The 27,898-nt window shown below is 43.3% G+C and overlaps 1 protein-coding gene across 7 annotated transcripts in view; it reads left to right on the top strand.

Moving 5' to 3' along the window:
• PRKG1 (protein kinase cGMP-dependent 1) overlaps positions 1–27,898 on the top strand; it is a 983,026-nt gene that overhangs the window by 901,907 nt on the left and 53,221 nt on the right. For all 7 annotated transcript variants that reach the window (XM_083149086.1, XM_083149090.1, XM_083149085.1 and 4 more), the window contains one exon: positions 6,152–6,226. In XM_083149086.1, the coding sequence (XP_083005212.1) occupies positions 6,152–6,226 (75 nt within the window). The remainder of the gene's footprint in view (positions 1–6,151; positions 6,227–27,898) is intronic.

The raw sequence follows: 27,898 nt of genomic DNA on the forward strand, positions 1-27,898 counted from the left end.
ATCGTGAGCGGGTCGGACGAGACACTGACGACCCGCTCACGATGTGCATCGTGATCGGGTCGTCCTGGTGTGTACCCTACATAAGTAAGTTTTATTTATATAGCGTACTTTCTCCAACAGGACTCAAGGCTCATTACAGACATCAAAACAATGCACATAATACATAGGATTTGGGTAGTACAGCAACAAATGGCTGGTACCAGGTGAGGCAGGCATATTGTGGGATTACCCTGGGGGAAATAGGTTATCCCTAGAAGAAATGACACAAAATGGAAGTGATTGCTGTGTAGAGTAGGGTCCCAAAACTCAGGACCATGTATTTTCATCCCATTGACAAGTGTACAAGTTGAGGCATCCATGTTGGGCGCACTATGACGGTTACACTGTGGAAGGTAAGCCATATAAGGACCCAATGCTAATATGGGAAAGCAGATGCTTGTGTATTATGAAATACAGTGGGCCAGATGCACTAAGCTAAAATGGAGAGTGATAAACAACCAACCAATCAGCTCCTGCCTGACATTTTTCAAACACAGTCTGTGGCATGGCAGGTAGGAGCTGATTGGCAGGCTGTTTATCACTCTCCATTTCATCACTTTTGAAGCTTAGTGCATCTGGCCCATAATGTGCTTGTACCTTGTACCCTATATACCTATTATTATGTGTTTTATAGAAAGGGGGACATTTTAGTGAAAATAATGGGGAGCTGCATATTAAGCACATTAACACTGTGCTCGAATTGAAATACATATATATATATATATATATATATATATATATGTATGTGTGTATATATCTATAGATAGATATATAGATATCTATCTATATATATATATATATATATATATATTAAAAAGCATTGATGTATGTTCGACTCCAATGTAATATACAGTAAGTGGGAGAAATCTGGTAGGGTAGAGAAAGGACTAGGTCTAAGGACCTGTCACCTGTCACATGACAGGGCAGGACAGAGGGATTAGCAAGGTCTGAAGAAGGAGCCCAAATGGACCCTCCGCTTTCCACGCTTCGGGCATGGTGGCTCGCCACGCTTCGCTCGCCACCTGGTTACTAACGCCAACCGGTGGTTGTGTGGATAGTCAAATTGCAAGGCCCCTGGCCTTGTTGCTCCCCCTGAGTGTGAAAGGTCATTTACCAACTGCCCTGGGGAAAGGGACACAGGCTTGTCACATATTTCTGTAGCACAGGGGTCTGACACTCAAATAGCCATAAGGACTATAAAATGACAAGCGCAGTACATTTTGCAGGGGACTACGAGGACAGTGTACTGCATACATTTGTAAAATGTGCAGTACAATATTTTGAGGCACTTCGACTTCTTCTTTATTAATCCTGAGACCCAATAAGTGTCTGTTTCATGTGTTCACTCTGCCTTTGCGGCTCCTGAAGCTGTTATTGTGTTGAGTGTAAGCACAGGTATAACTTGGTGGTTATCCTGGAATTACAAAGCACGATGCATTTGCTCAGAATCCAGTGAATGCACTATGCTGATAAAGTGCTGTAAATACATGAACCAGCTCTTAAGACTCACCTTGAAATATTAATACACTAATTAATGTCAGCATTTTCTACTGTCCCAGCATGCTTTGCTTTCGTACAGGCTGGATGTGAAGCATCCATTTACAGTTTTTAATGGGCAAGGATAACATGTGACCATTTACATCAATCTTCTCAGTGTGCTAATTCACCTACACCTTCTTTAAACCGAATCTATTGCTCCACCAGGCCAAACAATAACATTCCTTCTAGCTGCTTACAAGGGGCTTCCACACTAAAATGTATGTTTTACAGTACCCCCACCCTCTGCAGTAATAATGCTCAGCGAGAATGCCATCGTCCGTGTGTTTAGCAGCATTTCGGCACTGACATATATCCTGGCACTCTGCCATTCACCTTTGGTGGTACTTGGCTTTCTTCACAGCGCGGGAGATCCAATGCAGCATATCTTACTACAAGACTTAGTGCTGCTTGGAGTGATCCAGGCAGGTGCCAAAGAAGAACATCAGAGGTCTAATGCAATATGTTAGAGCCAGGACACTGATAAATACATGACTGGTGGTATCCCCGCTGAGTACTATTATTAGAAGGATAGCAATTAAGTAACATACAAATTGTATAGTACAGTAGCCAGGGACAAAAGGACCCTCATCAAGCTACAGTATAACATGTGATTTTGGATTTGGACCTGGCAGAGCTATCGCACTTACTGTAAGTGGCTGTCTGGCAACACCTATGCAAGTGGCCCTAGCCAGAGAGGAATCTGGAGGATTTGTCTCTGAATAAAATATGCAATATTATATCCCATAGACTACAATGGCTAATGCTATCAAAAGATGGGGTTAGCTTTTGGCAAGATACGTTTTTGGCAGGTCACAGTCCATATAGGCTTCTATAAGGACAGTGTTTTAGATATGGATGGCCATCGGGTGGGTTAACCATTGATTGTACCATTGGTGGTTAGACCTTGACGGTATGAAACCATCCACAGGGGAACCATCAAAGGTTTATCCACAGATGTCATCCCTGCTTTATTGTGCATTTGGCTGCAGGCCAATAAGCACCTGGGGGCGGGATTTTGTAGGTGGATTGGGGGAAAGAGTTAGGCTCTTTGACCTGGCACTAAGTAAATAATTTGGGGTTGGGGTGATGGTTGAAAACCATTGCATCTCCACCATTGATGGTAAAACCATCTACAATGTTTCACAGTGGTAACATAATTTGGTAAGCAGATACAGTTGCAATTACATACAGAATATAGGAATGCTAAATATTGTTTTAATAAGCAGAAGCTGTTTGTGCACCCAGTTCATGATACATGAATGCATTTTATAGGTAAAAAGTGCTAAAACTTTTACAGTACAGGGGCATAACTCCTAGAGGCAATGGAGGTTCCAGCTTCCAGGCTCCAAGCCCTGAAGGGGCACCTACATGTAAAGCAGCACCTGTGTGTCGCACCTTTAGTTAATTGGCTCTACAGTATACCAGGATCCCTGCAAACATCTGCAATAGACGATAGGATGGCTTCTGCCTGGTACCATTCAGCCTGTACTGTGGCAAGGTGCTACACTCTGAGATGTAATGCACAGGGGAATGCTGATATTCCAGGAAACTGAGATGAACGCAACCCGCCCAAGAAATACAGTACCAACGGAACCCCCCCGTATCCCCTCGTAACCATGCAAGGGGATGTGTTATGAAAACACATCTCCTTGCATGTAGCCGCAGCAGGAGAAATCATACGATGATGAGGCCGAATTTTTGGAGGGCAGTATGTGACAACTGCCACCCGCCTCCGGCACACTGTGTCACAGCCGCATTTGCATGGGGATGCCCATGGTATGCTGGGCGTTCCCATACCCTATTGCACCACCGCCGCCCATCTCTCTCCCCTCCCCCCCCCCATGTGAGCGTCATGTCGACTGTGCAGGTCAGTAAAGGTGCCTGCACATATGCTCATATGCAGTACGTCACCATCGGTCCCTGGTGCTAACATGCAGAGGACCGCAGGGCCAGTGGGGCAGATGTATTACACCTGGAGAAGTGAGACATAAACTGGAGATAAAGTGGAGATCAGGTAAAACACCAGCCAATCAACTCCCAACTGTCATTTTCATACACAATCCATTGGCTGTTGCCTTATCTCCTTTCACTTTTATCTCTTCTCCAGGCTTAATACATCTGCCCCTATGTTCCTTAAAAATAACACCATTATGACAATCCGCATTGATTCTTCCTCACAGTATTGGTGATAATAAAATTAAAGGCATAAAAAATAATTGCCCGTATTTATTAGACTATAAAACGCTTGTATTTCTATACACTCTCAGAACAATATAATTCCATCACAAATTGTTAACGAGCAGGACAGCAGGAGACAAAACAGTGCTTACTTTAAATGATTCATCTCCTAACAAAACGTTTTGATTGTAAAGGCAATTTGCATGTAATCATTTTCATTTTTCTCAGACGATGCCACAAATATTTAAGTCTATTTAAGCCATTTTGAATGTTCTTTTTTTATGTCATTTTTTCAGTTGTTCATTCAGTTCGTATTAAGGGGGTGATTCTAGTTGACTCGTTAAGCTGCAATGCTCGCGTGTGATGCAACCATGCGGGGGGATGTGTTACGAAGACAAATCCCTTTGCATGTACCCTCAGCAGGAGGAATCCTTTGATGGTCGCATCCATCGAATGATTTCTCCTGAGTTACGCAAATATAAGTCAGTGGAGACTGACTTATATTCAAAGGCGCCGGGCCGAAGACAGGGCAGGTGGCTGACGTTGTGTGATGTCAGCAGCCCACCCCCGGCAGACTTGGTCCTGCCACCTTTCCATGGAAATGCCCATTGTTTTCACAGGGGCACCCAAAAAACGCCGGTCATTCCCATGACCCAGTGCCGGCACCGCCCTCACCCGCCCCATCCCTCCCTCCTATTTATCACAGCCCGCATCGTAGCTTCCCTTAATTTGCATTGCAATATTTGAATAAATGTATAAATTTTCGCATGCAGGGACAGTTTCCTAGAATGCTCCATCCCTGGGAGTCCATTTGACACATAATTAATAGGAAGCTGGTGTTTGGGAACCGCCCATTTTCTGGGAGTGTCAGGGAAAGCAAAGGCATGCCCAGGTATATTCAGGGAGACCAGCTCTTTCCCAGATCAGCCTGTTTCTAGTGCACCGGTCAAGTAAACTGCATTGGTTTACAAAGTTGGCGGGTGCTAGAATGAACACTAATAAAAATGGTCAACAGGTGAAAAGGATGACATGCGTTTTTCAATTTTTTGTGTCTACATCGAAATCTGTCAACTTTGACCCCCAATTAGTGTGATGCATACCCTCTCGATTTGTTCAAAATGCTTCGGGCATGTTTCCTTGCTCTGTCTGGCACAAGCATGAACAAGTTATCTGAATGAAAAACAAGTTTTAAAAAGTCATATCAAACTTTTCATGTGTAAACCATTGCTTGTGAGAACCTATTCCCTTTTGCCTGTCGACCAACAGTGGTCAACCTAATTACTGTACCTAACATCTGTAAACATATGGTCACTAGGGCTGACTTGCACTTCCGGTATATAATGATAATACTAGTTTCTTCAAAGTCTATTTATACAGTATAGTAGAGTCATAAGATTATGCACTGTCTTGTGGAGGGAGGAGCCATGATGACACATTTATGGCAAGCCCAACTTCCGCTTGGTCACACCCCCTAACTCCCTGCCGTGCTGCCTCCGCCCAAAGTATGATACAAAGCAACGAGGAGCTGGATGCAGCAGCAGACTGGAAGATCATTTTAAGGTGTTTTAGTGGGTCTCAGGCATGGTGCTCTGAAATACAGACAGAAACATACATAAAATATAGACTCAACACAACAATTCTTGATATCAAGACCCTTATCTTCTCAAAGAATAAATAAAACAACAGAAATAGCTAAACGTTGCTTTATGGACAAATCATGTAACAAGCCTTTATAGTCAGGGGTGGCAACAGAAATCTTGAGGTCCCATACAATGATATCTGTGGGGGCCCCCCACCACCTCATATGTCCCGTTTGTCCTTCCTGTTGCCTGGCCTGTCAAGTGCTTCCTATACATTATGATAACTAGACACCTCACTACATTACATTCACTGACTATGGACTTCAGTATCAACAACAAATCCCATACCCTTATATTTAGTCATTTCTAGCCAGGAAAGAACCTATTACTGTATTTCTAAAAAGTTGCCACCCTCTAGTCTGCCCTGACACTATGTAGCTTTCATATACTGTAGCTGATCTGACATTACGTAGATTATAGTTTGTGAAGCTCAGTTGTATAAATACAGCTGCAGATAATTTCATCAGTGTATGATCGAGAAAAATGAATAATTTAGTGAATATGTCAACATTTGAACGCCCAGTTTTGCTGCACAATTACTTGTTTCCAAGACCTCTTGCAAAGGCATTAGCAGACTGGAGAAGTACTCTGCATAGAATGAAATCTCATATAATCTGCTATCTGTGTTTAGATAAAAGGCATGGACGGAATATTTGAAGATCCTGGCAAACCTAAGCTTGCGTGTCTTGTTTACGTGCTATGTTTCGGTATTTATGCAGTTCTGATTGTGACATTATGTTTTGTGTTTTTTGCAGTTCTTTCAAGCATTTGATTGGAGGATTAGACGATGTTTCTAACAAGGCATATGAAGATGCTGAGGCTAAGGCAAAGTAAGTTATATGACATTTCGGGCTCTTATGCATGCATATTGTTTGTTCTTAGCTGGAATTGATACTATACGGAAGGAAGCATTAATTGCGTTGTTACTGAGTATTGTGCGTTAGCTATAGAATGGTGAAGTGCAGTAGGTCCACTCTAATGATACCGTTATTCATTAATACATTCTATAAATATTATTGATCTTCAACAACATCAGGCCTACTTGACTACTTTATATATGAATGATGCACCTAATCAAATATATTGCTTTAAATACCCTAATTCCAAACCAGTTTAAAAAAAAAAATTACTTTACTATTCTTTCAACTGCATGTTTGCAATGATATTAAATTCAATTCAGAAATGGAAAGTGACATAGTATGTAACATCTAGTTAACAAGAAATACATTTTGAAAGTATCTACAGTTGTGTGGTCTTTTCAGAACAAAAAACATCTACTTGCAAGCTTGTTTGATGGCCTTTAAGGTGTACTTATACATGACATTTTATTTTATTTTAACTAGAGGTCTACTACACTATGGGAAATTTGTAACCCCTCTTTACCAGGTGGCAGAATAGTGTTGCACTGGTATCTGAGATAGACCCATCTTCCTAGTTGCGGTCTAATGGCTGATTTGAATTTGAACCCTTCTATTTTCTGTTTGTCCATCACAAGCCATAAATTGTCCAAAGAACAGTGTTAAAATTCAGCTGCCAGGAGACAAATGGGTACTTATGTAGTATCTGGGCTGCCGATTTCTAAATCGGGTACATCGCATCGCATCGCATGCGACCTTCGGATGCGATGCGATGCGATGCGATGACCCGATTTTTCCATAGGAATCAATGTTAAAATGGACTGAGTCCATTTTAACATGGAATTCAATGGGAAAAAGGGGTCCTTTTCATACCCCTACTATCCAAGTGGGCATGGAGTTGGATATAAACCTGTGGCGAGCGTAGCGAGCCACCGAGCCCGAAGCGTGGCGAGCGTAGCGAGCCCCGCGAGGGGACACAGAATACCGTCCCCTCGCGGGGCTCGCTTCGCTCGCCACGCTTCGGGCTCGGTGGCTCGCTGCGCTCGCCACAGGTTTATATCCAACTCCATGCCCACTTGGATAGTAGGGGTATGAAAAGGACCCCTTTTTCCCATTGAATTCCATGTTAAAATGGACTCAGTCCATTTTAACATTGATTCCTATGGAAAAATCGGGTCATCGCATCCGATGGTCGCATGCGATGCGATGCGATGCGATGCGATATCGCATCGCATCGCATCTGATTGTATGCCTTAACTTAAGGCATACAATCAAAAAATCGGCAGCCCAGATACTACATAAGTACCGACAAATGTATTTATCATTAGTAGTATGTCGCTATTATTTTAGAGAAGTGTTTATTTAGCAGCTGTCCTTCTACAGATCACAGATAATGAAAATACTTTAAACTAGTGATTATTCAAGGTCTGGACCTCCAATTTCTGCAGGTGGTTGCATTTACATCAAAAGCTGGTATACACCTTTTTGATCACATGGCTGATAGGGTAAACAGTCAGCCAATCAGTGTGTTCACAGCTTGACACATTGGGGGAAATTTACTAATATGAAAAACCTAGTTTTTCGTATTAGTATTTTCCCTACGACTGTTTCAGTCGTATGCAAAGTCGTGTTCCGGAGGGGAATTTACAATGCAGTCATATACGACTGCTTTGTAACCCTCCGATGTCGTATTAATTCGTATTAGTGGCCGTATTTACGGCCGCTAATACAAATTATTTGTAGCAGTCTGCACGGATCAGTCAGATCCGTGCAGGCTGCAATGTGTAAAAAAAAATAGAAAAATAAATAAATATAAAAAAAAAACGGCGTGGGGTCCCCCCCACAGCCGAAACCAGCACCAGGCTGACAGAGCCTGGAGCCGGTAATTAAAAATCAGGGAACCCGACAAATAGGGGTTCCCTGATTTTTAACAACCAGCCCCAGGCTCCTGCTCTGGGGCTGGTTTCCAAAATACGAGGAACAAAATGAGTAGGGGTCCCCCGTATTTTAAGAACCAGCCCCAGGCAAAACCAGCCAGCAGGGTAATGTCACAGCCGGGGGAGACTTTTTATACAAGTCCCCCCGGCCAAAGCATTTATCCCTACCGACCAGTCAGCCTGGCCAGGGGCCCTGGGGGAGCGGGGACCCCCCAATAAAGGGGTCCCCCCCCCTCCAGGACTTACCTGACCAGGCTGAAGCCTGGTGCTGTCCCCGATGCCCCTGGGCGGTGAGCATCGGGCTGATTCAAGTGTAAAAAAAAGATTAAACTATTGTTTTTTACTGTGGCACTCCAAGTGCCAGCAAGCCTCCCCAGCAAGCTGGGACTTGGAGAACCACAAGTCCCAGCCTGCTGGGCATTAAAGGGCCCGCTGGCACTTGTAGTTCCACAGTTAAAAAAATAGTACACAAAACACACTGACACAAATTTTAAATAAAAGTTTAATACACACATCACACACACACTGATACTTACCTATCTTGATCCCGTCGGTAGGTCGCTGGCTCCGGTGTCGGCGGCTCCGGTGTCGGTGGGTCCGGGGTCGGCGTCCTGTCTGAAGAAAATCCATGGTGGACCTGTGGAAGGAAATCCTACTCACCAGGTCCTTCATGGATGGTCTTGTGTCTTCTGTCTTCTTTTCCAGGGCTTATTTCTTTATCTTCTTTCTTCTTCTTTACGCTGCCGGGCTCCCGGGGCTTTCAGAGCTTCAGAGATGTTTCCTCCTCGACGTCTGGACTAAGAATGAATTCTAGCCAATCAGGAGCCGACTTTACTGGCTCCTGATTGGCCGCTAGGCGGCTCCTGATTGCCTAGAAATCATTCTTAGTCCAGACGTCGAGGAGGAAACATCTCTGAAGCTCTGAAAGTCCCGGAAGCCCGGCAGCGTAAAGAAGAAGAAAGAAGATAAAGAAATAGTGACATTACCCTGCTGGCTGGTTTTGCCTGGGGCTGGATCTTAAAATAAGGGGGAACCCCTACTCATTTTTTCCCCCGTATTTTGGGAACCAGCCCCAGAGCAGGAGCCTGGGGCTGGTTGTTAAAAATCAGGGAACCCCTATTTGTCGGGTTCCCTGATTTTTAATTACCGGCTCCAGGCTCTGTCAGCCTGGTGCTGGTTTCGGCTGTGGGGGGGACCCCACACTGTTTTTTTATTTATTTATTTTATTTTATTTATTTTTACACCGCAGCCTGCACGGATCTGACTGATCCGTGCAGGCTAAAACGAGAATACGACAGGAAAATGGTGTTCTATTTTTCTGCCGTATTTTCATGGACAAAAGCAGCCGTATTTTCTATACGGTTGCTTAGTAAATCAGGGACCACCATTCTTTTGAATGGTGATTTCTGTCGTATTCTATCGATGGTGTAGACATTCGTATTTGTAAATACAAATACGAATGTTCCATCCCTAGGACTAGAAATTGTTGTATTTTGGGGATAGAAAATCCCGAAAATACAAATTCGTAAAAAAAAGGTGTATTTCTCCCTACGAATACACCTTTTTTCTACGAATCCATATTAGTAAATTTCCCCCTTTATAAGCCCTCTGTGAGTTCCGTACACACTTTGCTACAAATGGTGCAGCGTGTACGGGCTACTGTGGGATTGGAAGGTTAGGCCAACACAGCACATGAGATCTAGTCTAGCGATTCCGCAGTTTAGACCTTTTATCGGCTAGCGTTGCTGCAGCGCTTCTGCGTACACACCTATACAAACATTTGCCCATTCAGCTGGTATCAGGTGATAGAACCATGTATTGTACCATGTAGGTACACAGCTTAGTAGCCTGCAATTTGCCCATGATGCAGTGTTTGTCTTAAGATCAGTCTTGATAAAGTCCTAGAGCATCATTATTTTGGAAGGACTGAAGTAGCTATATGACCTCGCCAGCAGGTAATGCATTGAGATTTTACCATGCACAGATAATCCTTAGCCTATGTAGGCACTGCGGCACAGATGTAGCCATGCTCATCCTGGCCAAAGCTACAGTAAATCTCAGCCGCAATTCGTTTGGTGCAGTGTGTATGATTGTGGGTGTGGATGACTTTTCATTGGGTGATTGCGTGGCTCCCATAATGTGTACGCATGTGCATATGCATTGTGGGTAATTTAAGCCTGGATATATCTGTACCCCAATAAGCTTCTGTTCCTCTGATTCAGGCCTGGGCTGTCTCAGATGGTGAACTGAGGAAAGTGCAGAGCATACCATAGCATTCTAAAGACACTTTTTCACAGTACACCACCTTTTTGTGTCCCTTACAGACATCATAATTAAGTTTGGGCCAATAGAAGCTGGTTTAGAAGTCAAGCACACCTGTCAGTTAAAAGTCTATTGTTGGGTTGTTCTTACAGTTGGTTTTTGGTCAATTTTGAAACCAACTCTTAGAAAATCTGCAGTTTCTATAGATGTCTATGACAAAGTATTGATTGTTGGTCTGATGTTTTAGCTTGTATGTCAGTTTTGACTTTAATAAATCTCTGATTTGAAAACATTTGACCTGCTTGTCAGTATAGAGGTAATCCCCATTAGGCCTTGACCTGCTTGTCAGTATAGAGGTAATCCCCATTAGGCCATTCATGGTCATTGTTTTCTACTCTTCAATGTTCAGGGGCTGATGTCCAATGGTTCTTCCATGGATGGAGTGGGAGTAATGGCTTGCCACCATGATTGGGTTCTTATTATAAATTCCCACTACAGTGGCAGTGCTCCTTTGCGCTTACGCAAATGCATACCAGAGATGGTTCCGCCCATCAATGTTTAATTCCTGATAGTAGTCATACAGTTACCATCAATTTCCCATAAGGCAAAATGCGCTGGTCTACATATTTGGGCTCTGCTCCATTTCTTAGAGCAAGGACTCCTAGGCTTATCTATGTGGGGATCATGGATGCAGAATAGAATCAATCAGCAGGGTAACCAATTATGGTGCTCTGCTGCTAGGAACTGTTGATAGAAGCACCTCCTCATCATGATTGATGATTCAAATATAAAATGTTGTATTATCTGTGGTCTAAACATGTAAACCAGCATGTGGTGTGGAAATGGACATGTTCCCTTTATGTTACGTGACATCAGCTGTGTCTATTTGCTTTATAAATTAAGGGCCTGATTCAGAGGCATACCAAATGCATCTGCTGCGATTTAGTATGCTGTGACATTTGCATATTTTTGCACAGCTGCTGGGATTTGTATAGCAGTGCCCACTGTGTATGCATTTAGGTTGATAATCAGTCCTCTGAGTAATGCCCACCATACATAAGAGATGCATTGAAGCAATGGCGGATAAAGTTTATTAAAAATGTCAATTCCCCCACCATGACCGGGAGAGAGGAATCAGGTATTTTTAACATGTTTACTGTCCAGGCTCTCCTGATGGACCGACAATCATCACTGGCCACCGATTGGCAGACCCGGTATGCTGTGCCGGTGGTTCGTAAAATTGTGGCATTGCTGCTCCTGATGTATGGGGGCCTTAACTCTATGGTCACTCAAGATGGCCACCATAGGCAGCGCCCCAGGCCAGTGGGGGATGATGCAGCCACCGCGACGGGGAGGGGGGTAGAGCTGTGGCCATCGAGTCGCTCCACCGGGGGGAGGATCCACCGCCCCGACTGCGCACTCTACGAGTGCGGGGGGCTTTGAGACAAGCCCATTTCCTACCCACTCTATTGAGGGGGGGAGCCGGCTGTTGCCAAGTCGGTTTGCGGGTGGGTGTTTGGTGCAGGCAACGCTCACCTGGCTCCATTGAGGGCTCCCAGGTGCTGCCCTCCAATGGCTGGAGCCCCCAGGCAAATGCCTAAAGTTGCCTAGTGGCGGCATCGTCCCTGGCCGTAGGTGTAGATATGGGCCTTGCATCCGTTATAGATATACCATTGTTTTCTGTGTACTCTCATGGTTCTGTGTTAATTCAAAAACAATTTCTGGCCGGATCAGTTAATACTGACACTGATTAAGGCATCTTTTACAGATCACTTTCCAATTATGGTATACTCTAAGTGCTGATGAGCCTAGCGGGTGTAGGCATCTACAAGGCACAATTACAACTAAGTGGTTTCAGCACTTAGAACAGAAACTAAGAGAGCAGAATAATAGAAAGTGCTTAAAAAGTTAATTCAGACATGCATTTTCTTTTGTTGCAATTTTCCGCAGCAGTAGTGAAGACATTTTGTTTTTAATATGCACAACTCTTGAACAGACATCTCTGGTTATTAAAGGACCTAATAAAATTGTCCGACTAGATTACAGCTGACTGTACTGATCTCTGCAGCAATATACTGCTATTAAATACATGTGTAATATACCGCAGGGAGGTCGGTTTGTTTTCTAGGATTTTTTTATCCACCATTCGCATGATAAATAAAGAAAAAGCAAAACGGAAATAGAAAAGCTTGCAGGCAAACGGTATTTTTATTACATTTTTATTATTGTTTACCTGCCTGGTAATGTACAGTAGATTTAAGAGTAGGTTTATTAAAACTTCAAAAAATAATTAAAAAACCCTCAGAATTGGATTTTTTTATAACAACTATCTGACTCCATCTATCATCTTAACTGAAGAATGGCTTAAAGTAGTCCCGAAGAGGTGGTGGAACTTATTTCCCTCTGCCACCTAATTATCCCCCCCCCCTCCCCTCCTGCAAACTATAATTGTTTTCTGTTAGAATTACTGTGCAGAGCCAAGGTGAAGGTTGAACTACTGTAGTTCTATCGATACTTGACCACTTTTGAAAACTACTGTAGTTTCAGGGAGATCATAGTTGGTAATAGAATTTTGCAAAGCACCCTATTGGGGGGTGGGCGGATCATGCTCCACCCAAAGGGCATGTCTAGTTCCATATATGGAGAGATTGTGAATGTGGCACTTAGAAGCGTAGGTGTGTACTGCTACATATGAGAGGAATCTTTTAAAATGACTTATATACAAATGTAGATGAGCCCCAAAGCAGTTAGAAAGAGATACTATACTTGCTAAAGTCATAGTTGCCTACCCTGCCGCATTCTGCAGGAGACTCCCTGAAATAACAGCAATCTCCCTCTCTCCCTCATTAGTCTAGCAATCTCCCTCATTTTATCTAGCCCACATTACACGGTTACATTTTTGGGGAAAAAAGGAGATAGATATATTTGCATTGAATCATCAGCACCATTACCCAGCACGTTACCAAGTACAGTAGCTCCTACTAACTGCTTTGGGGCTCATACCTTTAAGTCATTTTAAAAGATTCCTCTCGGATGCAGCAGTACACACCCACGCTTCTAGATGCCACGTTCACAATCTCTTTTCACAATCTTTCCATATATGGAACTAGACATGCCCTCTGGGAGGAGCATGACACGCCCCCTCAATGGGTTGCTGTGCAAAATTCTACTACCAACTATAATCTCCCTGAAACTAGTTTAAAAAGTAGGAAAGTATGTCTAAAATGCTGGGAAATGGTGCTGATGATTCAATGTAAATGTGTCTGTCTCTCATTCCCTTTCCCCCACTAATTTAACAGTGTAATGTGGGCTAGATGAAATGAGTGAGATTGCTAGACTAATGAGAGAGGGAGATTGCTGGTATTTCAGGGAGTCTCCTGCAGAATGCAGCAGGGTAGGCAACTATGGTTCCACCTCACCATTACAGGTTGTGGAGCTCAGTTCCACCTCATTCCCAACCGGCCCAAACTTTAACCCCTAAACTAAATATAAACTACTTGGCGCCTTGGATACTCGCTTACTTACATTTATAGTTCTATAATAAATAAATCCAGATTAAAGGATTTCAGAAGCGTAAAAACAATGCTAGTACTTTTTTACCCAATATTAACAGCACACCCAGTCATTTCCAGTAACCTGCATCTTGACAGATTGGGGGAAATTTACTAAAGGAAATTTGTAAAAAAATAGGTGTATTTGTATCCAGAAATACACTTATTTTTGACATTTACTATCCCGAAAATACGGCAATTTGTATTTGTATTAATGTGCTATCAATACGAATACAAATTGCCATATTTTCGGGATAGTAAATGTCAGAAATAACGGTATTTCTGGATACAAATACACCTATTTTTTACAAATTTGCTTTAGTAAATTTCCCCCATTATGTTGTTCTCAATAGGATCCTTGTGAAATTTTCCACAAGATAAAAAGTATCATGCTGAGAACTCAGTTGTGATCCACCTCCTAATTAAATGCCGGTCCAGCCAAGATGATCTTATCACATATGTGCTTTCAGGTTTATTGTCTTCACAATTATGTGGCATATGTATCATTGTGTTTTTGCATTTGTTTTGCATGATACACTTATGGAAAAAAAAATCAGTCATATGTATGCCACTATTATCTTGATATTATTGTAATATGTATTTGCATTCATTTTTTTTAATCACATTATGCATTTTGGAGCAACTGGAGTGTACTGAATGAAAATATACTGAAAAGTATCAAAAGATGCAGCCAGGTGTTTTACAGAAACTATGCTATATAATTAACTGTAGCTGTAGACAGCGTAGAATATTTAAGATGTAGTATAACTGCAAAGGTTAGATTTTTATTCTCCCCGTACTTGCATGGGTTTCCTCCGGGTACTCCGGTTTCCTCCCACAATCCAAAAATATACTGGTAGGCTAATTGGCTCCCAACAAAAAATTTACCTTAGAATGTGTGTGCGTGTACATGTGGTAGGGACTCTAGATTGTAAGCCCCACTGGGGCAGGGACTGATGTGAATGTTCAAATATTCTCTGTAAAGCGCTGCGGTATATGTGTGCGCTATATAAGAAACAGTTAATAAATAAATAACAACCTCTATCTTACGCAATTATTTATTTTTTCATTATGATTTTTATGGAATTCATTTTTATGTTTGTAAATAGTGATAGTTTTGTTGTACCGTTAACATCCATTTAGTATTTCATTTATTTTTGTGACCTCAAATTTACAAACTTAATTGAAACATTGACTTGGGATAGTACGCCATCTAGTGGTAAATTTGACAATATTATTTTTCCTTATCAAAGACTGTCTATTGTGAGACATTATACTGTACTGCACCAAAAGAATATTTTATATGCTAATCCTGACTTGATTTGTGACGCTGTCTGGATTATTCACAAATTTGAAAGTATATTAAGCAAATCGTCTGTGCATTCTATTTCTTTTGAAGAAAAATGCGATTCGGCATGTTTGTCTAAGCAACTTTTTCTCCTGAATAGAAACCCCTGGTGTCTGTAAAATACAGCATATTGCAGTTAAAAGGGTTTAAGAAAATTCAACTTTCCATTCCTATAACTGCAAAGGAATTTAGATGTTAACACTGTTATTCTTTTTTATGGCATTTATGTTACAATTTTATGTTTTTATTATTATTATTATTATTATTATTATTATTATTATTATTATTATATTATCAATTATTATGAAACCAGTAAAAATTAAATTTTGTATTATTTTGCACATAATTAAATTATCTAGGTTTAAATATAAGTTTAATGCCCCTTCAGACACCTCATTATTTTGTAAAAACCAAATGTGACGCTGTAAAATTAGATCTCAATTGTAGTATTAATTGCATAGGGGGCTATTTATCAAACTTTTTACCATAAAATTATGCAGAACTAAACTTTCTGCATCATTGTATAGTTTGTGGGTGTGGCTATGTGCTAACAGCATAATGCAGGAGGCTTCACAAAAATCTCCTGTGAAATACTAATTGATCAGATCACAGATCCCATTATTATCAGTGGAGACTACAGTCTGACCCCTATGTACTAAACCCTGAAAAGTTTTTTTTTTTTTTTTTTCGTTTCACCATGTTACTTGCACCATCTTCAGGCATGGTAGCATGAGAGATTTTTCGTTCCCCCTCCCGGAGTCCCCACCCGGCTCAGGCCACGATTCCGGGCAGACTCTGTGTGCATGCTCAGTGTAATGCCACAGAAGTAACTCACAGGAACATCGGTAATCGTGGCCCTTATCCCTGTGGGCTTCCCTACTTACATAGTGTGAATATCTTCATTAGAATTTCAAATATACACCATGAAAATGGAGTGTTATTAATCGTGGTAGATTATATGTACAGTAGTACATATGCCCCATCGGGATACATATGGATGCCGGCGGTCAGAATACCGAAGCTGACATCCCAAAGGAGGGAATCTGGACAGGTCCAGGTAAGTTTACTTATATTCCGCTTGCCCCCCAACCCTCCTTTCAAGTACATTAACACTATCCCGTCCCACAGCCAGCCAACTCCCCCGCTTGTGCTTAAACTTAACCCACCTATCCTCAGCATGACCGTCACCGTTCGGGATGCCGGTGTTGGGATACTGGTGTCGGCATCCTAATCCTTTCAATTTTCCGGTGGCAGTCTTCTGATGGCAGTCGGGGTACCGGCATTGGTATACTGAACGCCTGCGTCCTGACTGCTTTCCGCTCAATAATGTAAAGTTTCACAATTTAAAATTGATTTACATTTCATTTCTATTCGCATATAATGTAATTGAAACAAAAAATGTGTTGATTAGACAGAGAAATACAGTAGTTTGTACAGTATTATACATCAGTATATACTGTAAGTCGCAGCAGCGGATGTGTGCTGACAGATCATATAACTATAAGAAGCTTCCTGTCTGACTTACGTGATAAACCTTACAGCATCATTTGATAAAACTGGTGCATAGAGATTCCGCCTGGCAGGGGAATCATACTGGGAGCTAAAGGTGAAATCCGATAACTTGACAATACTGACACAGTGAGAAGCAGAACTCGGTTGTCTCCCGTAGCCTGAATCTCACTAAATGCCTACTTATTATTCAGAGCATTCCCCACATTTTTTATTCATCATTTCAAAACATTAAAAATATTGATTCAAAATAAAAGGGGGGTATTAACCCTATGTTGCTTTAATCATTTTCATACAATAACTCATGGTATTGATTAGTTACAATGACAGAGTAAGTCATTTATACACAGTAAGTGAGTCCTAAATGTCAGGAGCCCGACAGTCGTAATCCTGATTTACACTGGTTATTTTCCCTCGTGGGGGTTCACTTGTTCATGCTGTACCATTCCAGTGGATATGGGGGGATATGGTCACTAGGTCTACAAGCATTAGGATGACAAGCATTAGGTCAACACCACTAGGTCGACATGACTGAAGGTTGACATGCAGGAAGGGTGACATGACTGAATGTCTACATGGGTTAGGCCGATAGTGTCATTAGGTCGACACAAGCATTAGGTCGACACGGGGAAGGTTGACATTCAAAAGATCGACATGGGGTTATTCACTTTTTTTTGAGCCGACACATGCAGTATTTCATGCCCTACCATTCACTAGGGCTTGGTGGGAGAATAAAATAGTGTGCTGAGCGTGCCGGAAGCATGGCGAGCGCAGCAAGGGGATGCAGTGCTACATTTCAGTTTCCATGTCAACTGTGTTGAACTTCAGGACAAAAAAAATGTGAAAACCCCCATGTCGTCCTTTTCACTGTCGACCATGTTGACAATGATTGTGTCGACCTAATGACCACGTCGAACTAACCCATGTCGACCTTCAGTCATGTCAACCTTTATGCATGTCGACCTTCAGTCATGTTAACCTTTATGCATGTCGATCTAGTTGCTGTCTATCCTATGATCCATACCTGGACATAGAGTGGGAATATAATAGTGCCATGCGAGGGGACACAGTACATTTATACGGTGTCCATGTAGACATCCATCTAAAAAAAGAACCTCATGTCGACCTTTTTTGTTGACAATTTGCTTGAGGTGACTTTTTGTTTATGTTGACCTAATGCATCTCGATCTTTTCTGTGTGTCGATCAATAATGGTCAACCTAATGACTGTTGACCTTTTTACATTGGACCCTATGACCCACACCGAGAGGGGGTAAATGAAAAGCTTACAGTAAAGGCCCCCATACATTAGAGTGACTTCTCCCCTCTGAGAAGTCGCATGCAATCTCCCCTTGAGCTGACTGGGCCTAGGCGGCAGGATCGCATGTGATATATCGCATGCGGTCCTTTTGCATACGACATATATCGTATGTGATCCTGACCAAATGGATTGCAAAGTGCTCCCTAGGGTGCACGGACAGGCGCTACCACGGGTGCTATGCCAAGAGCCTGCCTTGCTTGGCTGCAAGTTGGCAGATTGCCAATGCAGCAGCTGTGACTCACCTGCTCTGTTGGGGAGCGCAGAAGACATCGGACCTGCTGTCAAATACATGCGATTTGGATATTTTTATGCGATTGAAATGCCACAATTGGAATAAACAGTGCCCAAATTGCATCCACATTGCCTAGTGTATGGCCAGCTTAAGTTAAATGAGAGATAAGATCAAATGTAGATGAAGCTTAGTGGCAATATTTTCATTTGCAGTCTTATGTTCCACCGCGATTCATACATTTTCCAACTTTTGCCGTCCGTAGAATGTTAGAGGAAAATAACACTTAAGGGACCCTCGCAGACGTTCTGAATCATTCATCAGTCTCTCCAACAGCTCTGATTGTAAAATATGGTAACAGCAGCTATGATCTGTTATTTTCCCTAGCTGCGTAACCTGTGTGGGAGAAATAGAAGGGGTGTGTAAAAGCCACCCTCATTTATGACCAGTACGGAACAATTTCAGAACATTGCACTATGTCTCCGTGCGTTGTGTAAATGTAGGTTATTATTATGGAAAGTGAATGCTCAGTTTTACTAAACACTATCCAAATTTGTCTTATATCAAGAATGGTGACTTTTAAAGCAATTCCAGGTTTTTGTTTCCATGGAAACTTCAAAGTACATGTCAGCGGAACATAAACATAGTCGTTCTGTGTATAGAATTCCCCAGATTATGTAACAGTCAGGGACAATTTGAGCACTTGGGAAACACATTTTTCAGATAGTTGAGAAAATGAGTGAAACTTGGTAAATTGGAATCTATTACATGTCATCTGTGTGATACATAGTTTTAAAGAAATAATTAGGTAATATATAAAGGTAATATATGAAGTGTTATACTTCATAAACTCTGCTAGTTTCTTTTGAGTTATTTTTATTTTTAAAGGTCATGTGACAGATATTTTTGCCCCGCAATTGGATGTGCATGGTATGGCACTGCCGCAGGGAAGCTGCTGAGCAGAACCATACAACTAAACTGCTAATGCTGCAGGAGGGCATCTGGGTGGCTGACATACACAGTCTATGCCGGTGGCAGGTCAGTAGAGAGCCTGATTGGGCCCAGGTGCATTTCAGGGGGTGGGGCCTCATCACAGGAGGTGTGGCCATGCAACCTTAGAATAAAATACAAAACAAAATAGCACTTAAAGCACCTCCCTCTCCATAGGCCCTTATTCTGGTTCACTTGCAAAGGTAAATTCCTTCTCAAATGGACAAAACCATGTGCACTGCAAGGGGGGGGGGGGGGGAGATGTAACATGTGCAGAGAGGTTTAGATTTGGGTGAGTTATTTTGTTTCTGTGCAAGGAAAATACCGACTGCTTTATTTTTACACTGCAATATAGATCTCAGTGTGAAGTAAAACCACACCCAAATCTTATTCTTTCTGCACAAGCTACATTTGCCTTTGCGAGTGAACCAGAATAAACCCCACAGTGCAGCCTAGCATACAACAGCATGTGTTGAGAAGAGCTGTTGAATCTGCTGGAAAAGCTCGACACCAGGGAAGCCAATCCTGGGACGTTTTTTTCAATCCATTTTTTTTCAATCCTGGGATTCATCAATAGTCTGTTTCATCATTTAGTATATTAGTTCATAAATAAATGTAGCATAAATCTATTTTATTCCTCTCTAAAAACCTTCTCTTTATGAAATGTTGCCTAATGAACTAAGTACTCAGTTATGAATTTTGTAATGAAGCTCAGTGGCACTTCACATGTTTACATTGTACAATAAATGTGCTTTTGTTTAAAGCAATCAAAAATAAATCAAGGCTGCAGACTAAATATTTATTACAGTATAAATACATTTTAAAACTGTAACATCAGTGTTTTAAATATAATTGAAAAAAAATGACGTGAAAAAAAATGTAACCTGTTGTATTTTAGTATCAGTCTATCGCCACTTAGTGGTCTGTCTATAAATTAAAGAAATCATGTAAAGTACTGTTATTGCATTGTACTGTTCTGAATACAATCTGCTTTATACAGATGTGTTATACACACTGTGTGTCGGGCTGTAGCAGGTCAGGGGAGGCTGCTGTCCCTGAGCGAAGCAGTAGTCTGCTCTGTTTGCACATACCTGATGTATGTGAGCGATAGAGACCGTTCACACTGGTGGCTCCTCTCCCCTAAACTTTTTTTTGTAGGGGGTGTGGCTATATCACACAAATAGGCCACACCCCCTAACCAACTTCGATGCTGTGCCACAAATACCTAGTTTCATACTTGAGCATAGTTTTTATACTACACAGCATCTTTCTCCATCACGGTCTTGCACAAACAGCATTTACTGGAGGCTTAGAATTTGTACTTTCCACAGAATTGTGGCAGTGTAAATATTTGCACAATGTTGCATGGTGAGATGCATATCTTGTCAGTGCCTGGCCTCTTGCCTTTTGCCAGAAAAATGTCTGTTTAGTGTCATTGGAGCAATGCAAATTGTCTAGTGGTGTCTGGGGAGCACACAGAAAACTCAGTAAGAATACTGGGGTACTTGTAGCTTAGTACAGAATACTAGGTTTTAATAACATTATGTATCACCACATAATGCTCCTGGGACTTTATAATATTCTTACTTCCTTCATAGCTCAGGGTGCACAGAGATCTAGTAACACTTCAAAATACTTTTATATAGACTCCATACCGCTCATTTGAGCGTTATGGAGTCTATTTCTTTTGGAGTGCCGCCGTCTGTTGCTTTATTCGTGTGACTATTTGTGTTGCTGGTCATATTCTAAGGCACACACCTACAAACGAATGGGGATTTCCATAATGGGGATCGAAGTCAATGTACAGAATACAGAACTTGGACAGTATAGTGCTTGTACTGTCTGCTCTGTCCTGAACTCCACTCAAGACCATGTGCAGTAGTACACACACACATTGGGTGTGGATCGTTTTATCGACCACACTTAGGTCGACAGTCATTACGTCGACACCGTTGGGTCAACATGCAACTAGGTCGACAGGGTTCTAGGTCAACATGGTTGAATGTCGACAGGTGTCTAGGTCGACATGGGACAGCGTCGACATGGGTTTAGGTCGACATGGGTTAGGTCGTCTTGTCGACATGGATTTTTCCCACTGTTTTTGTCGACACAGTTGACATGGAAACAGTTGGAAGTCAACCGCAGCCCCTCGCATTGTTCCTAGCATCACTTCACTCGCAATGCTTCAGGCACGGTGCCTTGCTGCGCTCGGCACACTATGTTATTCTCCCACCACACCCTAGTGGATGGTAGGGCATGAAATACCGCCTGTCGGCATGTCGGCTCAAAAAACAGTGAAAAAACCATGTCGACCTTGCTAACTGTTGACCTAACCCATGTCGACCTAATGCTATGTGGACCTAAACCCATGTCGACCTTCAACCATGTCGACCTAGACACCTGTCGACCTTCAACCATGTCGACCTAGAACCTACTAGTTGCATGTCGACCCAACGGTGTGGTCGATAATACGACCGTATACCCACACATTAGCATATAAATCCTTTATCCCTAAATCTAGATCTTGTTTAGCACAGTGTGAATGGAGCATGAGCTTAATGTTCAATAATGTTCTACCCACCTGCATTATGCTATCCAGTGTCACCGTCCCCTGATATAATTAGATCCTGTCCTATTAGAGTCAGGGCTTCCTAAATGAGTCACAGGCATACAACAAGCATGTAGTGTAGTGTCTAGAATCATTTTATGATTGCTGCTGATTTATTGCCTGGCAAAAGGTTTGACCTGTCTATCAGTTCTTACTACTATTTATGAAGAGGGAACCTCGGTGTGTATCATTCCCTACTTAAAAATAGTCATTGTAACTGTAAAGAAAACCGAGGGCTGATAAAGCTTGAGGTGACATAAACTACCGAAGGATTCTGAGCTGCCTGCACTTTAAGTTGTGTGTTTTTTGCTAGGGGCTATGATGATGAAACATTAGCCAATTAGGGAGCAGGGGAGGATTTTCTGTAGTTAGGAATAGCCAGAGAGTCAGGTGATCTGCCTCTCTGGTCCGGTTTTCCCCACCCTCCCTCCCTATTTTTCTATCTTTCTTGGCGGCGGTAAAGAACGGTCCTTGTTCAAATGGAAGTGGTATGAGGATAGTGGGGTGCGCTCTCCCGTCATTGATACGTCACTAGCTCATGCCCCTTGGACAGGGGATGGGCTACATCATCCGCATGGGTGGGTTGCGTGGGAGAGTTGTACACCAACGATGTGTGAATGGTGTGATGTCATCTTACCCCTTTTTTCTCTATGACCGTTCTTTAGGGCCACCACCCTCTTTTATAGATCAATATAAATAGTTGTCAATCAATACATTTGACATTCATATTGAAACGCCAGCACTTGTGTCTGTCTCGTTATTTTAGCGTTAAGTTTAGATAAGTTATTAAAGTGTGGGGCATAAAGATTGCCGATGGTAAGTTTATAGCCATGTGAGCATGGTATACTTTTTACCATAGTATAACGAGTTTTACATGACAGTAAGTTATAGGCAATTATTCAGATTTACAGTAAACTGCCTAAACACAGGATAAGAGTTTTTTCAGTACTCTTTACCTAGAAGGGCGCCCGTCGCGGGCATCGCGGGTACATTTATGTATGGCCGCGACGCGACCGACGCGATGCCCGCGATTTCCCATTGAAACCAATGTTAAACTTGGAAATCGTGTCGGTCGCGTCGCGGCCGGCTATAAATGTACCCGCGATGCCCGCGACGCGATGCTCCCGATTTCCCATAGGAATCAATGTTAAAAGGCGCGATGGACCCAATTTGACTGTTAAATGGCTCAATCCACCCGATTTGGCCATAGGAATCAATGTTAAATGGGCCACAGAGCCCATTAACCCTTAAATGTCCCCCCAAATTTTTAACGCCACCCCACGATCCACGCCAACCCGAAGCGTGGCGAGCGAAGCGACCCGAAGCGTCCTCCGACCTTTTCATGCCCTACTATCCACTAGGGCGTGGTGTGAGAATATAATAGTGTGGCGAGCGCAGCGAGCCACCGAGCCCGAAGCGTGGCGAGCGCAGCGAGCCCCGCGAGGGGACGCGGATACCTTCACAGGTAGACGCGTCCCCTCGCGGGCTTCACAGGTGTCCGCCTCGCCACAGACACCTGTGAAGCCCGCGAGGGGACGCGTCTACCTGTGAAGGTATCCGCGTCCCCTCGCGGGGCTCGCTGCGCTCGCCACGCTTCGGGCTCGGTGGCTCGCTGCGCTCGCCACACTATTATATTCTCACACCACGCCCTAGTGGATAGTAGGGCATGAAAAGGTCGGAGGACGCGTACCGCCGCCCCTCGCGGGCTCGCTGCGCTCGCCACGCTTCGGGTTGGCGTGGATCGTGGGGTGGCGTTAAAACTTTGGGGGGACATTTAAGGGTTAATTTGGCCTATTTGGCCCCAAATCGGGTCCATCAAAGCATTTAACAGTAAAATCGCGGTCAATCTGCCGCTTTTAACATTGTTCCCTATGGGAAAATCGCGGTGATCGCGGTCATCGCGGGCATCGCGGCCATCCAGATTTACCCGCGATGCCCGCGATGACCGCGATGCCCGCGATTTTTACCCCCGATCACCGCGATTTCAATCGCTGGCGCCCTTCTAGGTAAAGAGTACAGTTTTTTCACCTGCGTTGTACAGCTCTTACAGACATCTAGATGTGCATCTCTTATTCTGTGTAGTAAATGGAAAATATGCGGAATATTGATATAAAATAAAGCTGTGTTACAGTTCCCGGTGAAGCACTAAAAAGGAAGGGATGCGGTTAGGCACCAAAGAGGATGGGTTAGGGTTAGGCTGCAGGGTTGGTGGTGGATGGGGTTGGAGGATTAGGGTTAGGTTGCAGATAGGGAGGGTACACGGAGCCCTTCTGCTCCCCGGGCGGCTTCTGTCCTCCCTGAGCTCGCCTTAGGACAACTGTGTTATGGTTTGACATGTGCACTGCCCCAGTAAAACTTCCCACCTGTTAGGAATCTCTTCAGTGGGAATCCATCAGTTGAAGCCATCTACAGAGCTAGTGGGCCTCTCCCCAGCACACGCTGCTCACTGCTGAGTACTAAGCTGGATAGAGAGGCAGTGGCATCCCATCCTGTCTCTCCCTGCATATACTGTAGATGCAATCAACCAGTGCCCCGTTGCCCGCCAGATAAGACACTGGCACCCTCCTGGCAGGAAAATATGTCCGCTTCACGGTCTCCCTCAGTTGGCCACACCTCCTCATTTTACTGGGGCTCAACGGAACTGTTGTCACCCCTGCATATATGTTATGTACATGAGGAATTCTGGCCAAAGTAGTAGTAGATAGAATTTGTCATGTGTCAGATCCCCCTTCCCTACATACAGTTTATGGCACTTTCCTTTTAATGACACTGCGGACTGTGACAGGTACTTATTATACACCACTAGGAATACTGCTCATAAATATCATAAGATTTGGAATCTCTTCTGACAGCCTTGATACGGCCTCCACCAAGACAGGGATAGCCATGTTTTTGAGTGTGCTATTTATTTATTGTTTTTATTCTGTTGGCCTGAACCTGCTCACCATCGAAGGATTGATGTTTGTACATTTTATTTACAGAGTGTCTTATATTCTGTAGATTTAAAACCTGTTTTTGACCCTTTTCCTTTTTTATTTGATGTATTTTGTAATTCAGTAATTTTTTCCCAAATTCTGGAAATGGACAAAAATTGGCATTCAGATAAGGATGACCAGATTTTCAGTCAAACCAAAAAGTTGGTCTAGTCTAGTGTATGGGCAGCATATATTATTAATTATTCTTTTATTGCTATTTTTATTTATTATTTTATCTTTTCAAATCACCAATAAAAATGACTCAACTAAAACAAGTAAAAATAAAATATCTAATTTTGAGGGATACTGCACTCTGGATGTCATTCTAGTTTAATTCCCCCCGTTGCGAATTCACAACGGGGACCAATGTTATTAATCTGTGCATGTGCATATGTGAATATGTGCATGTGCAGGTCTCCACTGTGAACGACCTCGGAGACTTGCATAGTCTCCGAGGCACTCGCAGCAGGGGGGGGGCCTGCAAGAGTCGTGCTGGGGGCATACCCACACAAACGCTGGGTGCGCCCAGGAAAACGCTGGGTGTTTCCATGCAAATGAGGGCAGCTTCCTGCCTTCCTTGGGTGGGCAGCTGACATTTTTAGATGTCAGCTTCCCCCCCTGTTCACGTAGCAGGGCGCCGCTAATCTGAGTCACCAGAGAGTGACTTCGATTTGCGAGTGCTACAGAAATCATTCATTGGTCGGCGACCATCAAATGATTTTGGGCACCCACGCAAGGCTGTGAATGGATGTTTATGCAAAACATCCATTTGCATGTCTGCAGGAACATTCACCGTTCAGTGACATTTCCCCGGGGGAGCGTTAGTTGGCTTGCAAAGCAGCAAAATTCAAGATTCAACCAGAATAATCTCCTCTAAGCGGTTATTTGTGTAGATGTATTTTGATTGCTCCATTGGGTCAAATAATTTGTGTACAACTAAGTAATCTATTAAGAATATGTTTGCCTACTCCACGTATAGGTCGAGGAGCACCCATAAATCCAGTGGCGCTCCTGGCCTCCGGAATAGTGAGCAAGTCTCCCAGCAGTGGCGTAGCTACATTTTGGGCGCCCCCCCGCTGTTAGGGGGGGGGCGCCCCCCCTCTGTTAGGGGGGGCGCACCCCCCCCCCGTCGCCGCCCCGACAAGCACCCCTACCCCGCCGCCCATGCAAACCCCCCCCTCAATCCCCCGCAGACTTACCTATCGCACTGGTCCCGGCGGCTCCGTTCTTCTGCTGAGGACCACCAGAAAATGGCCGCCCCCATACAGCAGACAGTTTCAGAGAACTGTGTGTTATATGGGGGCGGCCATTTTGTGGTGGTCCTCAGCAGAAGAACGGAGCCGCCGGGACCAGCGCGATAGGTAAGTCTGCAGGGGTTTGAGGGGGGGTTTAACTATAGCACCGCAGCCCCCGGCCCCCCACATGCACAGCGCCCCCCCGCGGTGGCGGGGGCTGCAGTGCTATAGTTACGCCGCTGTCTCCCAGATGATCTGCACCCCTTGCCAATTGCAAGGAGGCACTGATGCCCCCACATGCTGCGCCACGCTGCTCCACCTGCCAAGATCATAATGCCAACCTTCCAGTCTGAAAGTCAGCAATTATTATTATGGATGGCATATATATTTTAAAGGCAATTGAATTGAAGGAAAACTTCCCCAGATTAGGGGGGTATTCAATCCCACGCCGCTATTTCCGACGGGGGGGATATCGGCGGGTGCCTATTCAATACTATCTTTCCCGACAGCGTTGAACAGACATCTCAGCAAAACGAGCCTGAATTTAAAAGAACGCCCGTGGATTATCAAGCTCACGGCCGGATCTCGACAATTCACGGCTGTTTCTCTCGGCCATGCCACCTTTTCAGAACTCGTGTGGGGAGGGGGGCATTGAATCCCACCTGCTTATTTGCTGTTGAGCGGGCCGAGAACTGGACAGGGCCACGGCTGTTGGGACGTCCCGACAGTCGTGACCCGGGATTGAATATCCCTCTTAAACTTAAAAATATATGGAAATGTAATGTCACTAATTCAATAGGTTTAATACAAATAAATATATATGTAGATGGATATATACAGTACTGCATAGTATGAATTGTGCTAAATAATGATATCTAGATGGTTGTTTTCCTTTAATCACTTTCACATGATGCTATAAGTCAATTCAAAGCCTGCTTATAGGCAATGTATGTTTGTGTTACGCAAGTTTGTGTCATTCCAAGTAAAGAATTCCTGTTGCTCCTTCCATTTGTTGAGTAAGATATTTCTATTGGGCAGAGTCTGGGTGGAGAATATACATCAAGGTCTTTTAAAGGAAATGTATATCACCACTGTCATGGTCAATGCTCCCAGTCAGTGGGAGGAGCCAAATTATCACTGCTGTACTAAATATATCACGTTGCTCATTGGGATATTTTTAGCATTCTGTTCACTAGTGCTGAGCTGATCACTCTTGCACAGACATTCATCTGCTCGGTACTTTAGCCATATGTGCTGCAGAGATTACTGCACAGACAATTTGCAGCATAAAGAAGGAGCTAGAGATAGAGAGAAGTGAATGAAAGCTGTGGAACTGGGATAGAGTTCCCGAGCACAAAACTACAGGATTTTGGTGGAATAACTCATTCCAGATGTGTGTATGATGCCAGTCACCTGTCGCACTCTCATGACAATACGAGCCTGAACTCTCTCCGATTGGCAGAGGTGTGAATAAATACTTCCTGGGGAACCGGCCACCATGTAACACTAAAATGACACCTTGTACGGTGTAAGGCTGGATGTCATTATACCAAATATTTGGTCTAAATCATACAGACATACTGAATGTTGCACTGCAGCTGCTTGGACCAACCTACAATAGCTGATTCCTATGTGGACATTATGCTGAACTTTACAGGTTCTACTAGAGACTCTTCGAGCA

The sequence above is a fragment of the Crinia signifera genome, chromosome 6 (genome assembly GCF_055691185.1).
Source record: "Crinia signifera chromosome 6, ASM5569118v1, whole genome shotgun sequence".
NCBI classification, from domain to species: Eukaryota; Metazoa; Chordata; class Amphibia; order Anura; family Myobatrachidae; genus Crinia; species Crinia signifera.